The sequence below is a fragment of the Calidris pugnax genome, unplaced genomic scaffold, assembly GCF_001431845.1.
Source record: "Calidris pugnax isolate Ruff unplaced genomic scaffold, ASM143184v1 scaffold24, whole genome shotgun sequence".
Lineage (NCBI taxonomy): Eukaryota > Metazoa > Chordata > Aves > Charadriiformes > Scolopacidae > Calidris > Calidris pugnax.
In genome coordinates, this window is record NW_015090922.1 from 2,965,812 (window position 1) to 2,984,400 (window position 18,589).

Here is an 18,589-nt window from a genome sequence, read left to right on the forward strand (position 1 = left end):
AAAAAAAAAAAAAAAAAAAAAGAAAAAAAAAGAAAAGAAAAAGACCATCTAAAGCAAGCTATTTTACTGATGGTTTTGCTTTCAGTACAGAGACAGTTAACTGTTTCTTACCTTAAGCCCTGCAGTTTCATCGGAGAGAATGTCTTTTTGTTCTTGGGCCACTTTCACAGATTCCTTTGCTTCCTTTATCTAAGCAATGAAACAACCAAACAGAACTGAGGAAACTGCCAAAGTATTATTTGGTAAGAACAGAAAATAAAAAGATATTAGCTGTTGCACTGACTGTGTCATTAAACTGGTAACAGAAAATTAGGAAGCAAAGGACAAGAACCTAGAACAATACCTTTTGATCGTATTCTGAAATCTTTTCTAAGATTTCTGTTTTTTCTTGCAGAAGGTTTTTAATCTTTTCAGCAAGTTGCTTTTCAGTCACTAGGAAGAAAAAGAAAGTTTACAGTAACTGTACTTTATATCCTGGGGGAAAAAATAAAATAAAATCAGAGCTATCGTTACTATCACTTTTGGGTACATTTTCAAGTTAAAGACAAAAGCAAAAATCAGGACAGTACCAGTTCCCTAGCAGTCAGCCCTTTCTGCAGGACTCTAAGCATCTCCAGCTTTCATTTAAAGCTAGGATTGCAAACACTAAAGCACTGAACACCAACACAAAGCACAGAGCTCTTGCATCTACTTCACAGGGGCTGGTCAGAGAACACAGCAGAGTGAAGTCCTGGCTATGCACAGAGGAGGTATGTTCAAGGGAAGAATGGGCAGTGAGGAGGTCAGAACAGTCTCAGGCTGCTGCTGTGACCCTCCGGGAGACGCAACACCTTCCCTAACAACCACCTCTTCCTGCTGTATTGAAACTGAACATTTGGTTAGCAAAGATAAAAGGATGAAAACTTTAAAAGACCTACTGGGAACAGCAAAGTGGCTGTCAACGAGCAGACAGCAGCGGTAAGCCTCGAGGAACTGCTTTCTAACAGACCTCAAAAGGGCTGTGACCCAGCAACAGTTCTTTAGGCATGCATTTGTTTCTCAAACTAAATAAGTCACTGACCAACCCTTAAGATTCAACAAAAAAATCATTAACATACTTAAATTATTATTGCAAATTAATTTAAAGAACACCCGATTGTTTTTCAATTCCTAAACCATCCCTGTATTTGAACACCTCAAGCCCCATTTGCCACACAGCAAATCCCGCAGCACAAACAGGAAGCACTGGTTATCCCAACTGCAAGCCACAGGACAAGTGGCAACTGCTGCTCCTCCCTCCCCTCCCACACCAGGGCTTCTGGGCCAGAGAGCCCCTCCTGCTCCGGGCAGGGGAGAGCCAGAAACCCACTGCTGAGGTACAAGAGCATTTAAGGGGTGCAGAAATCCCTGGAATATTTTTTGGGGGCAGGGGAAGAGGATTCAACCTTTTTTTTTGGTCACGGATTTTTTGGGGCAGGCTGGTAAGTAATTTCTACACCACCAATATCAATGTTTTTCCCCCTCCAATAACAGTAATTGTTTAGCAGTACAGAAATCACTTTACAGATCTAAGGGATTTAGATCAGCTCATCAATTCTGCATTAATTGTATAAGATGAAATTGCAGTATCACATTTATGTTGAACACAGTGGAGCTTTTCTTTGGCCTTTAATTTGCAGGTGCGAGTTGCATTCTTTCTCCTTATCAAAGCATTATCAAAACCAAAACTGAAACGCTCTGATTCAAGTAAGTATCATCTACTGGCCTAGTTTACACCATAACCCCATAATTAGCATTCTCCTTCGAAGGGAGTGAAGATGAATACTTGGTCCTCTGAAACAATCTTCAAAACTTTTACATGCCTAAGCATCAAGTACACTTAGAGAAACTTACCTTGATATATTCTACTCTTCACCTACAGAAAAAAACCAAAAGAATAAAGAATCAGCCATAAACAGCGCTAAATGAAAAATGTTATTAATTCTCCCTATAGAAAAAAGTCACCACTTACATGCTGATTAAAGCAGCACGTGGAAAACACATCTAACACTGCCAACCAGAGTGTTGAATAACACTACAAACAAGCTTAAGCTGTTTTCTAATAAAAGCTTCTGGGTTAATGCCCTGTCCTAGAGCCTTAGTAAACGTCTGTTTACCCAGTCACTAAAAGGATAGCAGTAACTGCCCACATCCAATTTGCAACAACGAAAATGAAGCCATTTTGCATCAAACAACAGTAATGAACTTGCAAACACAAAACCCACTTGTATTCCGGTTCTGATCCTTGTATATTTACATGACAGTTGCTCATTTTGAAATTAACGCTGTTAAAGGACAATTTCAGAAGCTCTCTTCTTATGCTGTTATATTAACACTATTTTGCATTTGAAACTGACCTAGTATATTCAATTTCTAAACTAAACAATAAAAAACTAAACCCTATCAGTGTCATTACAGATAATATTTAGTATTAATTCATTTTTGCCAAGCAAAGATGAAGTATTCCACAGACTTCCAGAACATATCATCACTGAACTGTACAGCTGTAAAATAAACTGTCCTCTCTGATTTTCATCTGTCAGTTCCTAAGGAGATGCATGGCTCTACTTAAGAGCTAGTGGTGGTATTTTTCGTGCACAGGAAATCATCCATGTAAAAAACAGGGGGAAATGCAGAGTGGGGAAGGGACTCTCCAGTGACAGTTATTATCAGGTGCTCAGGTTCCTAAATACAGCACCTACAAGCAGCTGGGCAATATGACAGGGGCAGAAGGGATTAACTGCTTGTTTTGGAGACAGTCAGCAACAAGCTCAAGTACATGGAAGGTTTCTCATTTCAAATATACGCTGACCCTTTCCTCAGCCTTCTTGATTTACATCATACTCCCTTATTTTGCCTACCCTCTCTAAAAAATCTTCAATGAATAGCTTAAAGAAAAGCTTCTTAGCTTGAAGAAAATTACAACTTACTGCCGCTATTAAGCCCAGCATTTAGTTCACATTAATGTGCTAGAAGCAAAAACATTAAAGACTACCTATTGCTTTCACCCAGGTTAATGCTGAAACAGTTTAACCGTACAAAAGACCGCGCAGTAAGTGAAATATCAGCAGGCTTACAAGCATGAAGTGTACTCACTGAAAGGCAGGTCCTCCAGAAAAAGATTGCAAGCGTGGCAATTCCCACTAAGGCAGTGATAATAATAGGCTCCCATGGAAGTCCATGGAAATCAGGTCCAGGACGAATTTCCTCAGGCAGCATAGCAACCAACTGAAAGCCAACAACATCGACAACTATGAATATGTTTTCATTAAATACTCAGGCAAAATAAAGAGTCTGCCAAATGCCTCCCGTAAAACCAGAGAACCATCTAGAGCTTTCTTGCAGTCTTCTTGTAAACTGAAAACTGAAAACGAAGAGAAACCACAAAGCAGCTCAACGCTTGCATTTCAACTCAAAAGTCTGAGTATCGGGAAGCCACCTGACAGTAACAACCTGCTGGCAAAGAACAGCTGCACCACAATGAGCTGATACACGCATTCTGCATTACACAGCACTACGTTATTTGATCTGTTTCCAAATAAAGCTGTAAGGATGGAAAATATATAGCACAAAAAAAAAAAAAAATCGTATCTGGACATTTGTAACAATCCAGTAAAAATGGCTCAGATCTCTTCCCCGCTGTCACCCTGGTCACAGGGTCATATGCGTCTCGTCATTAAGGCCAGAGAGCACTAATTGCCTGAAAGAAGGTGCAAATACCTGGTAGAGCTCACAGGGCCGATAGAGACATGGCGCTTGGAATATAAACTGTAGGAACCAGCCAGAAACTGCTGCCTTCTCCCCGGCCCCGGCCGGCGGCAGCGTGAGATTAAAACGCGGGCACACGCTTCCCCCTGCAAAGCCCAACCTCGGGGCGAGCTGGCCTTTCCGCAGGCCCCCTCTCCTCGGGGGGCGGCAAGAGGCCGGGCAGCCATGCCTGCCGGTGTCGAGGCCGGTAGACACCGCCGCCGCCGCTTCCACGGGGCTGCCCCACATCGCTGGGTAGGGCGGGGGGGCGAGGAGAAAGCCCCTCGGGGACAGCAGCGGGGCGAATCCCCTCAGGGGAAGCGGCGGGGGGGGTGTCTGTTGGGGCCCCTCAGCCGCTCGTCAGGGCCGCCGGCCGTTACCGGCGGGCGCCGGCCCCACCCTCCCGCTCCCCCCTCCCCTCAGCCTCGCGCACCTGCAGCAGCCGCCGCGCCGGGGGCTGCGCCAGGCGCGCGCCGACGCCCGCGGGGTCCATGGCGGCGCGAGCCAACTTCCAGGCACACGTCAGCCCGCAGTGACACCCCCGCCCCTCTCCTCGCCACGCCACGCCCCGCGCGCCCGCCTGCGTCATCGCCCCGCGCCGCCGCCGCCATCTCCGCCACTCACCAGCCGCAGCAGCTGCCGGGCCGCTTGGCCCACGGCTCCCCGGGAGGCGGCCTCCGCCTCCGGCCGCCGCGGCTTCTGCGGTAGAGAATCAGAATGGTTTGGGTTGGAAAGGACCTTAAACATCATCTAGTTCCACCCCCCTGCCATGGGCAGGGACACCTCCCACCAGACCAGGTTGCTCAAAGCCCCATCCAGCCTGGCCTTGAACACCTCCAGGGATGGGGCATCCACAACTTCCCTGGGCAACCTGTTCCAGTGCCTCACCACCCTCACGGTGAAGAACTTCTTCCTAATACCTAATCTAAATCTCCCCTCTTCCAATTTAAGACCATTACCCCTTATCCCGTCACTGCAAGATTTCAAGTTATGGCCCCCAGTTCTCCAGAGCATTGAAGAAAGAGGCAAAAGTCCTTAGAAAGGACAGCAATATTCCATGTGCTGCTTTAGGAAGAGAGGGACACAGAGAAATCACTGAGCCAAGCCTGCCTCAGACAGTGCACATGCAACTCCTTCAGCAGCAACAAAGAAGCACAGGCTTTTCAATTCCCAATCAATAAATGAACATCTTCTAGTAAGTTTACAGCACTGTTAGTACAGCATAATCTTTCTTAATTGCTAGAGAAAGATCTGTCTTTGTTTAAGGACCCAGAAGACCACAAGCGAGCTGAGGCGATTGTATCCATACCAGAGCAGAGCATACAGCAACAGAGTAACATCTCCTCTAAATACTGATCTCCATTAAATACTCATTTGTGTTTTACCAGTAATTATTTCATTCAAAAAAAAAAAACCACGTTAGGAATAGCCGTATTTCCTTGCAAAGAAAAATAATCAGAAAATAATATAAATGCCACCATATTTTTTACTCCTATGCTCATCTGAACCCTGCCTCCTCCTCTCGCTGCTACTGTTGCCACAAGTCCAGGTTAGCAGATCCAAATAACCACCCGTCCACCCCAATGTTACATTGTGGAACAGCTTCTCTGACCAGCAGTTCTACCAGCAACTGCAGATTTTTCCCAGCGCTTCCAGCAGTCCTCACAGGAATGCCTGGCAAACAGCATTTAACCACTGCTGAGGAAGGACTGGAAGATGGTCTAAAATACATCTGAACATCTGACGACTCAGCCACGTAAGTAACCCACCAGCTATTTAAAATTCATTAGGTATCTTTTTGCATTCAACCTAAAGTTTCCTGTCGTAGTTAGAAGCTGCCCAAAAGTGCTTAGCTACAGGGATGGTAGAGTATTTCAGTAGCATATGAAAGCTAAGCAAGATGTGCATGAATTTTGTCTAAATGCTCAGTGAAACCTGTTTTATTAAGCATAATCAGAGGTGAATGCAGAACAGCAAAGCTGAACTCAGCACCAAGAGTGGAGTCAAAGGTAGTTTAAAGCAAAACAGAGCTGGGGAAGACGAGGCTAATGGGATCATTTTCTCCAGAGGGAGAAGGCCTCAGCAGAAGAGGCAAACATTTCTCCTACTCCAACACACACCTTAGCCAGAAATTACTGAACTGCGTGAGGGAAGCTACACTCCATCTTTCCTGGAAAATAACATAGCCCAGAGTCACAGGTTAAGAAGAGCAAGACAGCGCACATCATTCAATAGCCTTAGGTTAGACTGTCAGTCCCCCTGCAAGGAGGAGAAAAACTGGGCTGATGGTACGTTTCCAGTGCTATTTGCTTTTTAGCCACTACCATCCTGAGACACGGTCCGTCAGCCCGAGCACAGAGCTCCAACTATAGCACTTAACAGGACAATTTTTCTTATTTCTATAGTGCAAAAAGGCAGTAGCAAAACTTCTCTGCTGAGATGCGTGGTAGCGAGGCAATCTGCCACTAGAGGGACTGTTAGGGATTAGTGAAAACCATTAAGACTACAGCAACGTACAGTGAAAATATTAGTAAAAACCTTGGTATTTGCCTAAAAACCATTTAACTGTGCTCCTCTTTAGGAGCAAAAGGACAAAACAACCCAATTCCAAAAGGTTACCTGGAGCAACATCTTCCCTGGCGTTCTGTCCTGAATCAATTGACCCAAAGGAAGTATCTTCCAGCAGCGATCCTTTTCCACTGTCATACCCTTCTTCGGCTTCTCTATTATCTGACAAGTTGGCCTCTTCATGCTCAGGTGGAGTATTAGCAGCCCTCTCCTCTTCCTTCTCAACAGGCTGTTCTGGCCTCTCCTCTTCAAGCTGCTGAGATTTCTGGTTGCTCTCATCGAAGGCATTTGGGTTTCTCATGGAAACTCCATCATATTCAGCCTCTTTCACACCATCTATGACAGACAGGGTGACAATTAAGCACTGAGCTAACATGTATTTCTTACCCATAGCTGTCTCCAGTGAAATACTGCATTTGACAAAGCTTTCTTGACACTTTTAAACACTTCAGCTTGTGTTTTTGCTTCCTGTAAATTCTCAATCAACTTTCAGTAACACCTCATTAAAAGTTTCTATGCAATTTATGCAGGGTACCAACCACTGACCTTGCAATGAAATACTGCAAGGTGAACTATTTTCAGCTTTCAAGACTTCATCAGAAATCACATACTGAACATGCACCACTGTGACAGAAGCCTTGCTAAGACCACGATTTACCACCTTGCACGTTAATTAAAAAAACAGCAAGTTTGCAGCAGACTCTACCTCTGGTTCTTCCCCTGTCAAAGAAGCTGTTTGTTCAGTACTTCTCCTTACATATTTTTTTATGAATGTGGGCAAAAATGCTAGGATGGGGACACCTGAGAATTTAGGTGGATGGATTCAGTGCCTGAACTTTGCATTAATCACTGGATCTTTCATAACTACATGCTAGCTAGTTCAGGAAAAAAAGACTGCTCTAAACCCTCTAGAAAATTCAGCACATCAGTGTATGTGGGAGAGAGGGGGAGGTATAGACATGACCTGAATAGCTCCTCCTAGCCACATCCATGCACAAATCCCACTTTCTTGCACAGAACCTGGCCTATAGGAACAGATATGCTACGCTCATCATTCACTCTCAGGATTTGTCCCTGGGACACCCATCACAATGCCAAAAATAGGCATTAAAAATAAGCAAAATCCCAGTGGATTCCACAGGGAATCTTTCAATTCTGCTCTCCCACCCCCTTCTTAAAGCTGCTCTAGGTTACATAGTGTTGTCTGGGGTAGGGTTTTACTTCCCTTTCATCTATTTATTAAATGGTTTAACATCCTACCTTGAATGTGCAGCTCATCATCTTCCTGTTCTGGAACAGATGCAAGTGGGACACTCTCACTAGCAGAAGAATATTTACTCCTTAAAGAATATATTAATTCTTGAATATCATCCATCAGTGCGCTCTCCTCATCGTACAAATCCATCTCTTTTACCACCTCCTCTTTATTTTCTGCCACTCTGGAATCCAGAACTTTTCCCACCGCATCCATAATGCTCGATTCTGAAAACTCAAGTATCTGGTCCAAGGCTTTTTCTATATCTTCATTATTATGGCTTGCCTTCTGAGCAAGCTCCATCTCTACCTTCATGTCGTGAAACATGGCTTCTATCCTAACCACATGTTCAAGCCCAAGGTACTTTTGTAGCCGTATTACACGCTTTTCATCAAGAAAATCTCTTATTATTGTGAGCCGCTTTACAGACTCACTGAAGTCTGTTACAGTGTCATTTGTGGCCTCTGAGCTGTCAGCAGGGCTGGGGAGATGTGCAGGTTGCTGGTGGTCGTATCTTGTATGCTCTAAATTTTGCAGCTCCTTTGAGTCTTTCTCTGAAACACCCTCTGGGACATGATCTTTCCTTTGGTTAAAGTCATTGTCATCTTCTGTGTCTGGAGGTTGGAAATTATGTTCTTCCACAGCTGGTTCCTCTTCCACAGCTGGTTTCTCAGCTTCAGAAGATTCTTCATCATCCTCTTCCATGACACGTTCCAACTCATCTGATTTAGCATCTTCACTCACTGGTACGTCCACCTCTTTGTTCCCAGTCTTGCTCGCATCTTGCATGCTGACTGGTCTTCCAGCCTCCTTAGAAAACCAGTTTGTTTCCTCTCCTGTTTTGTAAGTAGGATTTGCAGTTGCTGAAACAGCTTCGCTTGGTACTTCTAATCCTGGGTTTGTACTTTTAACATGTAACGTATCACCCTGTACATTTGCAGCCTTTGCTTGCGACAGCTTTGCACTTGCAGCGTTCTCATCTTCCAGCAGCTCTTCCTCTACTTGTTTCAGGTCACGGTTGTCTTGATCATCTGGCTCTTCAGACTGCAATTCTGGTCTTGGTGTTCTTTCTTTAGCTACATTTGTGCCAAGATTTCCATCTGAATCTGCAGCCTCAGTACGAGCAGTTCCTTGCTGAGTAAGATTCTCTGTATTAGTATTCTGTGCAATGCTTTTTGATTTTTCTTCAGGAGAGCTTTTCTTAATGCTTTCTTCAAATACTGTCATCTTGCCAAGATTTCTTGAAAGCTCTTCTTTCACATCTGCCTCTGAATACTCAGTCTCATTTTCCCTTGGCCTAGGTTGCTCAACAGCTCCTCTACGGCTTGGGTCGCTCTTCCCTGCAGGGGTTTCTTCCATGTTTTTCCCTTTTATTTCAGGTTCTTTGTTAAAAGAGGTGTTTTTTTGATTTTCATGATTGGTGTCACCTGCTTGTTTAAAATCTTCTTCATGTCTTCTAAGTTCTTTCTCCACTGCAGGCATTCCATGCTCCACTTTCTCTTTCAAGATGTCAGTATCTCCTAAGTCAGTTTGAGATGCATTTTTTACCTCTTCCGCTGGTTTGGTTGGAACATCAACAGAAGGCTTGTTCTCAGCTCTTACTTCCTCCTTTGTTTTCTCCCATTGCTTTTTGTTCTTTAAATCACTTTCCAAGACCTCTTCCAAGATGTCATCCTCAAACTTTTTCTCATCTTTCTCTATTTGAGCAAGCGGCACTTTTTCTGGGCTTCTATTGCTATCACCAATAGGTGGTTTTAAAGCATCTTGCTTGCTTTTAACGAGTGATTTGGACTCCAGATCATCCCCTGGACTAGGCAAAACATGCGGATCAGGCACTGCTGTACTCTTCAGCTCTTCAGTATGTGGCTCAGTTCCACCAACTGTGAGCTGCTCTTCAAACTGCTCAGTTTTGTTTGTTTTTTCTTTTGAACCATGATCACCTGTACCTACAGGTTCCTTCCTAAGGAGTTCTTTGGCGAGATCCTCAGGTTGAGTTGATGCTGGTGCTTCTCTTTTACTAATTAGCATCACCTCATCCTGTTTCTCTCTTGTTTGCTTAGGTTCGGACCTGTCCACACTAACACTGTCACCCAACTTCTTGCTCTTACTGAAGGCATCCTTAAGAATTAATGCATCTGAATCGAGTTCTTCCTCATTGTCTCTTTGGTTATTTAGCTCTGTAGCACCCTTTGCATCTTCATCAGGTTCATGATTTTGTGACTCAATGTCATCGTTTTCATCATCTTCTAAATCCGCTGGGGATGCAATTTCTTCCCCTGCTGTAAAAGACAGCAAAGGGATTTCTTCAGATTGATCTGCAAAGTCTGGCTCCTCCTCTGCATCATGAGCATCAATGCTCAAATCTTCATTAAAATCATCTTCCAGCGATGTAACAAGGCGAGTCACTTCATCATCTGATACAACAGCATCAGCAGTTGAGCCAAATTTTGTTTTCAAGTTCACAGAGAGCTCTCTGTTTAAAAGCGTATAGGCATTGACTTCTTCATTCTCTGTGTCAAGTTGACTGGTTTCACCCTGAGGAATACTAGTGTTTTTGGTATTTTCACTTTCTAGCCCTTGTAGTTTCCCATGTAGCGTTCCCTTCAAGTGCTCATGTGCAATTTGATCTCCCTGAGAGTTTTCTTTGTGACTATAGATACTGGGGTCTCCCCCAGTATTTTCAGTTCCTTCTGTAACAGAACTGTCGACTTCCTCTGTCGTGGCGAGGTCTTCCTTGTCTTCTGCTGTGCTTAGCTCGAGACTGTCTGTCTCCAAAGCATCAAGGGACTTTACTGTATTGACCTTTTCAATCTCCACATCCCTTTCAATTCCTTCCGCTCTTTTTGTCCCTGGATCACTCGATTCAGTTTCCCCTTCATTTGCTATCGTCTCTTGTAATGACTTCAAAAGTTCATCCACATTATAATTATCAAAATCATCCCTTCCGCCATCAAAGCAAACAAAGTCTGTTTCCTGAAATGAAAAAAAAAAAAAAAATGAAGTCACAAATATTATTTTATTACAGTGATGAGACCAAATCCATTTGGTTGGTTAGAGAGAGATGCAGCAGCAAAGTAAATTAGATTAATCGTGCAGCATTAACCCCTTGAATCCTTAACCAAAAGTCTCTTTGAAGTCAGTGGAAGCTTTGCCCAAGGACTCTTAAAAACCTAAATAAAAAGCTTATGGCTTAGCCCCTTCAAAGACCTCCTAGTGAGGAACAAACTGGAAGCCAGCAATGGAGTTGACAGTATTATACTTTACTCATCACATATATCCTGAATTAAGTCTATTGCTGAATGTCAGTGAGGAGAAGAAAAACGTCACTAAGCTTGTTTGTCCCAATCTCTTTCAGTTGGTCTCTCCTCAAATGACCACGTCCTCCAAGCAGGAGCTGCCTGTCACATAATGTCTGAAAAATAAATTAAACATCAGTGCAAGCCACTGAATACAATTTCATGCGGGTCTGAAGCTGCAACCACACACAGGCTTTCCTCACACAACTCTGGGGTTACCAGCTATTAGTGCCTGAAAGCCACTTATGTCTGTTGGGGTTGAAGGACCAGTTCTAGTATCAAAAGGCTAACAGTGTGTCAGGTTTTGTTAGTTTCCGATAACACTTTAAACTTCTCAAGTTTGGGAAAAGAAAGAATTCTGAATACATACCAAACAGCCTATGTGTGAGCCAGCCAGCAGCGTTTCTTGAGCTCAATCCAAATATTTTTTGTTAAAAGAAAACAAGAGTATTCAAGACAAGAAAGATCACTGCCCCCATTTTGGGCCGATGCTTACACACCCATCCACACACGTAGCTGCGCAACCATTCCACCCCCTGACACGTGTGTGCATCTCTGCACATCTGTAACTGCTTACTAACAAAAGGTAACTAAGGATCACTTGATGTTCCCATTCTCCTCCTCAGGGAATTTATTGAATACTGAGGTAAGAAACAGCAAACAGCCCGATTAAAAAAGAACAAATAAGACTTACATCTGTTGGTAACTCTAGCTCCTCGCTGGAATAATTATGATTTATTTCAAGTAAATCCTTCGGAAAATATCCAAAATCACTTCCAACCTGCCAGAAAACACACACAAGCATACATAAAGCAGCAAAGTAGCTTTCAAAATCATGTGACTATGTTAAAATCCTAATTACAGACACTAATAACAAACACATCAAGTATTTCTAAATGACATTTAACATAGTGGGTAAAAGTAAAAAAGATTAGCGATGCCTTGTTTATGCAAGAGTTTTCATTGAGGTTTTATACAGAAATTTCACACCACCTTTGTGAAGTTGGGAAGTTTTCCTGTTCACGTGTAAAAGCCTGACTTGTAACAAATTCCTAGAAGAGCTGGGAGTGAATTCCGAGCACTCTGGATCACGTGTTTTAACTGCCTTCGTGCACTCTCACTGGCACCACGTAACACTTCAAGGATTCTCTCGAGTACTAAGCAGAAGAGGATCTTTGACTAATAAGATTTACATCCACGCACAATATTATAGCCTGAAATATACTCACTTTGTAGCTTAAGGAAAAAAAAGAATAATTCTTAAAGCAGATTTTTGGCAAATGCAAAATCCTACCTGAGGTAATAATCTATTTTAGAACCTGTGTGGAAAATACACCCCCCTGCAAACGCACTGTTGCTCTTCAGTGACTAACACAAGTAAAGATCAGTTGCAGATGGCTATTTTCAAGCCAGTCAACATGCTAAGCCAAGGCAAACAGCGGAGGACAAGAATCTCTCTTATCATTCGCTAGATAAGATCTACACGGTAATGCTCTCACTTGAGACTTCTGAGCACCTGTCAAGAAGCCAATATTAATAGCGTGCTATCGCTCCACAGATTAGATAATCCAGGCAATTGCAGACAGGTAGACACACCTAAGAAGGTACAGAGTTCCTAGACAACCAAAATATCGGGGGGGGGAAAAATTGGTCATTTCCTCAATGTTTTGTTATAGGAGGAAGTCGACAGTTGCCAACTTTCTTGAAAAGTTTATTTGAGAAGAGCACTCGGTTAGAGATCAAATTAAAAAGGAAGCCAGTTATGTCAAAATAATTAGGGACATATAGATATATATATAATTACATTGATAGCACTGAAATAGGCTCGCCTGACCCTAAGTTTTCTGGATTTACAATGGCATAAAAACCCCAGGAAAATCGTATCCAGTAAATAATATGTACTAATACCTTTTTGTTGTTGTTGTTATGCAAGCAATGTATACACCGATACACTACAGGGCTTCTTTTTAACCGTTTCTTACTCAAATCTTCTTAGTTGAGAACTCTGAAGTTAGTTATACATATATATAAAAAACCAAAGCCATTACCTCCCCACCTTTTGTAAACACACAGAGATACTCTCTTACAGCAGAGAGATAATGTATGCAGGTATATCATTAGGAATTATTGGGAATGGAAAATCAAACTAGGCAGGTCAAATCAAAAGCTTTTCCTTTTGCAGTAGGCTATAATTTTATTCTAAACTGGCCTTTTTATCTCTACAAACTTCTACTTCAGTTTTAAATAATCTTTCTGAAAACAAAAGCCAAAGCTTCAAAGTAGCCTCCTTACAGACTAATCTCCGTGACTACCATTATAATTAGGCATCACAGTTTGAAACTCGTTTAGTGTAACCCAAGCTGCTGACCATACAAGTCCTCTGCAGCGACCCACTTTGCCACTTGTGTAGTTTATGAGCCATATGGGATCCGCACGCCCAAAATTTCATCTGCTCCTCTCCCTACAAGTCCTCTCTTGTACGGGGAAAAAATGCCTCATTGTGCACATAAAGGAAACATTCTTCATTCTCTACAGACAAGACAAAGGAAAGGCATTATGAATGCCAAGTAAATAAGGGAGAAAAAAAAGCACATCCTTCATTTCCACTCGCTTCCCAGCTAAAATGCTGTGGGGAGAAGAACCCCAAGGCTGGGTGTACAGCATCTGTCTCCACCACTGCCCACGGGTGACAACTGGCTGCAGCAGATTCACCCAGCACCTCCGACCAAGAAACCAGACCCTCACACCGCATATCTCAGTGACAGAAAACAGACAGATGGGAAAGAAAATCTTCATTCAAATGCTTTTAATCTTAAAGCCCACATCCCTAAAGCACAGGCATCAAAAGGACCTAAAACTGCAGAACATGGCTCAGAGAAGGGTTGGTTTGGTCTGCCCTTGCTGAGCACTGGCATTGTTAAGAAAACACAGAAATAATACTAAAAATTCCCTCATCCTCTGGGTCCTCCAGTCTTCCTGTCTTACCTTAAATTTACCCCTCCTGTCTTCGCTTTTATTACCCTATGTATAAGATTTAAAAACGAACAAAAAAACCCAGCAACCACCCACCCACCCAAAAAAGCCAAAATCTGCAGCCTGTTTCTTACAATGTGAAGCCAGAAATAGTTTTCTCAACCTTGAATCAAAGGAATAAAGTTCAGCTCTTTGCCATGAGATAATAATCTTCTGCGGCAATAATTTGAAGTGTCTTTGTTAAAATGTTTTGTAAAAAAGCAGCAGTTTTTTTACTTGGAATTATCTGAAGTAGTTCTGCTAAAGATGTAGGGCAGAGCGCAGGAGAAATGCACAGGAGGAAAGTTTATGTCACACAACTGGATGGTGTGAACAACGTGAGGTGGATACTGGAGAGTAGTTTTAGAGCTGGACACGGTGCCCTGGACAACGCGTGTACCAGATGTGCCCCACCTTTCAGTTTCGGGAAAAAAAATCAAGTATTTTCCTGGAAACTGGCATATTCGTGAAATTCATAACATAAAATCACCATTAAATAACAGTCCAAGCATTTGGCTTCGCTTTGTTAGTGAGGTTTAGACAGCTCTGCTATAAACTGCATGCCATATAAGCTATAGAATATAGAAGTGGGATCCAGGATTTTTTCACATGCAAAATGCTCACTGGGAGTTCTGCAAGCAATAAAGTATACAAGACTGGGATCATGAAATAAAGGAGCTATTTTGTTAAAATACAGCATGTTTGCTGGCACAGGGCAAGAAAAAAAAAATAAAAATCAACAATGACTTGAAAAGGGCGGAGTGAATTCAAAAAGCAAAGGCAAATAAAGCCCAGACCCAACTGCTATAGATTTTTCAGCCTTGGTGAAAGGCTCTTTTCTTATCAGACCATCTCCCTTCAGGTCAGAAGTGCTATTGTATTTCTCATGGCTCCTCAAAATTGATTTCAGCATCAGAGCCTGCTTTTACAACTTGTCTGAAATAAGCCCCATGTTGCAGCAGTTGAAGTTTCTCATACACGCATTCCCCTCACCTCTGCCCCATCCGAAGATCAGAATACCAGTTATCCCTTGATTTCAGAGTTTCCATTATGCCCTAATAAACACTTCCCCCCCCCCAAAAACTCTGGGGAATGGAAAAAGGCAGAAGGGTGGATGCACGGGATCAAACGACACCCACCAACGCATACGAAGTCACGCCACGAGATCCCAAAAGGGCTGCGGCAGAAGGTAACGTGCCTTCCTCTGGAATCTGTTGGACTGCAGACCTCACTGGGCAGCCTGGTTTTAATTAGCAAGCAACAGCCTCCCCCCTCCTCGCTCCAGGACTGCACGGAGCAGGCCTGGCTGGGCTGCATAAATCAAGTTGCCCCGGCCAAACCTGGCACAGGAGGTCATGCTGGATGAGGGACCCCAGAGCTATCGTGAGTCAGGGACGGGCCCAACCACCCCAATTCCCTGCTCGACACCACTGCAGTGTTTGCACCCCACTTGTTCCCATATTACCATTAATAACTACATTTAGATAAATCTAACTTAAACCTATCCAACACTGTGTCTTTTGGCAATGAAAATGTATAGGAGGAAAACTGCCCACGTCCTTTGACTACTGTTTTGCATTCTTACTGGTAGGATAATCTCCTCCAGTTTTGAAGACCTCTATCTACTTATTTCTATGAATCAGCTGGGGAATAAAAAGTGCTGTTGAAAGAGGAGTAATTTTATTTCCCAAGAACCCACTTCCATCAGAGCTGCAGGGCACTACCTGTAGAGAAGCTTCCCCCCAAATCTGAACTCTTATATAAGCCACCAAGCATTTTGCTCCCATACCAGAATTTTTCCTTCTTAAAAATAAAATAAGGATTTTATATTTATGCATATACTGAAAAATACTCCATTTTCCTTTCAAAATGCCAACAAATAAAACAGAGCTTTGCAATTCTTTTAGGCCTGCCAACTTCAGCTTTTCCTTGTTAAACTCAAAGCAAACATCCTATTGACTTGGAGACACACCTAACTGTTGCAGGAGCTTCCTATCCGTGGATAGTTAAACTGAATATTAACTCAGCAATTACCTTAAACCTGCTGCCTGATCTTGCAGCCTGCGTTACACCTCGTTAGAAGATGCAAAACTGGCCCTACGTCGCTACTCCGCATCGCAAGTACTGGCAGCCCTGGAAACCCGTACAGGCTAATTAACCAGATTATTTATGGTACAGTACGTGTCAGAAGGGAATTACCAGCACGATACAATTATAAACTCTTTTTTAACCGCGTGCTGCAGTTTTCTGCTCTCTTCTGTATTGTTCTAATTGGATTCAGCTCCTTGCAGAGAGCCCGGCCGTCCACACCCCGCCTGAACAGGTTAGAGAAAGTCATACATCCTGCTTTCCACTAAACCACCAGCCCCACAGTCAACACCCAGACGCCGCTTCCAGCAGCCCAGACCACTGTCACAGGCAACCACCTAGCCCTTGTAGAAGCCCAGAGTGAGAAAGGAGGTTGAAGAGAACCATTTGGACATTAAAAGGCAGATGGGTGAAGCATGGGGAGGGGGCGACAGGGATAAGGTCTAAGCCACCTCCAGACTGCCAGGATCTTCAAGAGAAGGCCACAAAACCTGCTTTTTCTCCTGGGGCATCTCAGTTCTGCTTCTGTCAGGCAAATAAGGTGTTTATCATGAAAGCCAAGAGCAGTTTTCCATGAAATAACTGGAATTACAGCGACCCCCTTTTCCCAGCACCCTCCCAGACCAGCAGAAGACAGCGACTCAGACAAGGCCACTACAAGGCGCTACTAAAGCCGAGACAGACCTTTTAAAAAAAACAAATTTACCTTAGTTCTTTTAACTTTTACTACTTTTTTCCCCCCCTCCAACACTGCACGCAGCTCAGATAAAAAGGAGAAAGTGGCAGCTGACTATTAGGGAGAGAAACATGATTAAAACACGTACATGGAGCAACGTTTAGCGGGATTACGGAGCACGGGATGAGCCCACGTCAGGGGTAAATACAAGGGGAAGGGCGGCTCAGCTTCCAGGCAGGCCCAGGGGCCACCACCTACAGCACTGCAACGGGAGCTTTTCAACACAAAGCCAGTTTTCTAACAGTTTTTAGCACAAATTAGCGTTGCCCAGTTTTCATGGCACTTAATGCCTTAGGTTTGATCAAACCGCATCCCACTTCACGCCAGTCTCAAGACAAAATGGCATTCATTATGTTATTCAGCTGGGTGCAAAACCCAAACTGTTCTCCTACGAGGGAAAAAGGAGGGAAAAAAGACTACAAACAGAAAGCCCCAAGAAGAACAAACGCTTTACAGTACTTACACTTCCAGCCCAGAGCTCGGTTGATTTTCCTATTAGTTTGTAATATACATACACCGCTTCTCCCTTCTTAAAATTCACAAAGCGACAGTCTGGGCCTTTAAAATCCTGCCTGGCCTTCCCTCGGCACATCAACACTGTCCCAAAAAAAGAAGAAGAAGAGTATTACCTTAAAAATAATAACAACAATAATAATATTAATGAAGTAGTTGAATAAAGGGGCCTTTGCAAACTGGCAGAAAACAAGACCTCCCCACACGCACCAGTTTCCCATTTTCTAGATTGGGCCGAAAGATAAGAACTTAAAGTATAACTAAAATAAGAGGTTATTTAAAAAAAAAAAAAGCAAAAAAAAAAAAGCAAACACTGACCAAGACATTTGAGAAAGCACTTGAGAATTAGATTTCAAAAGTGCGCTACGAAGCTAATTGTTTATATTAAATTAGCCGGGCAGAAGGATGACATCTGCGTCCTGGCGAACCGGCCCCGAAATTATTCGGCGCATAAACACCCGCCAGAGAGAGAAAAAAAATAGGAAAAAAAAATAACTAAAAAAAAAAAGGAGATGTGGGGATAGGAAAACTTGGCGAGAAGGCGAGGAACGCCGCGGGTCGGCGCAGCCTTGCCGTTTTCCCGATTCTCCCTAATTTCCGTGCCGGAGCCAGGGGGAGCTTTGGGAAATGCCCCCGCGAGCCACGCGACAGCGCCGTCTTTTCCCCGGTAACGATTTCCCGGTAACGATTTCCCGGTAACAACTTCCCGGGGCCGCGGGGGGAGGCGGCCTCCCGGCCCGACCGGGGCAAGGACCGACCGACCGACCGTTCCTCTCCGGTCCCCCCCCCGGGCCTGGACCCTCCCTCCCTCCCGGCGGCATCCGGATCCCGATCCTAATCCCCATCCCAATCCTAATCCCCATCCCAATCCGGCCGAGATGGAACCCCTGGGCGGGGGTCCCGCTCTTTTTCGGTCTCCCTCCCGGCAGAGAGGGGCTCCTGCTCCTTTTCCGTCGTTGTTAACGGGGCTTTTAGAATCACCAGATGGTTTGAGTTGGAAGGGACTTTAAAGATCACCCAGTTCCACCATCCTGCCGTGGGCAGGGACACCTCCCACCAGACCAGGTTGCTCAAAGCCCCATCCAGCCTGGCCTTGAACCCCTCCAGGGATGGGGCAGCCACAGCTTCTCTGGGCAACCTGTTCCAGTGTCTCACCACCCTCACAGGAAAGAATTTCTTCCTGAGATCTCATCTAAATCTCCCCTCTTTCAGTTTAAAACCATTACCCCTCATCCTATGGCTCCCCTCCCTGATCAAGAGTCCCTCCCCACCTCTCCTGGAGCCCCTTTAGGGACTGGAAAGGGCTCTAAGGTCTCCCCAGAGCCTTCTCTTCTCCAGCTGAACCCTCCCAACTCA

General features: G+C 44.0%; 1 protein-coding gene across 1 annotated transcript in view; it reads right to left on the minus strand.

Annotated features, from left to right (window-relative positions):
- MIA3 (melanoma inhibitory activity family member 3) overlaps positions 1 to 18,589 on the minus strand; it is a 31,537-nt gene that overhangs the window by 9,674 nt on the left and 3,274 nt on the right. The window contains exons 4-13 of the mRNA XM_014950465.1: positions 17,184 to 17,317; positions 11,579 to 11,665; positions 7,594 to 10,561; positions 6,385 to 6,669; positions 4,146 to 4,464; positions 3,739 to 4,075; positions 3,115 to 3,246; positions 1,873 to 1,894; positions 344 to 432; positions 112 to 189 (exon numbers count right to left, since the gene is read on the minus strand). Of these exons, the coding sequence (XP_014805951.1) occupies positions 112 to 189; positions 344 to 432; positions 1,873 to 1,894; positions 3,115 to 3,246; positions 3,739 to 4,075; positions 4,146 to 4,464; positions 6,385 to 6,669; positions 7,594 to 10,561; positions 11,579 to 11,665; positions 17,184 to 17,317 (4,451 nt within the window). The remainder of the gene's footprint in view (positions 1 to 111; positions 190 to 343; positions 433 to 1,872; positions 1,895 to 3,114; positions 3,247 to 3,738; positions 4,076 to 4,145; positions 4,465 to 6,384; positions 6,670 to 7,593; positions 10,562 to 11,578; positions 11,666 to 17,183; positions 17,318 to 18,589) is intronic.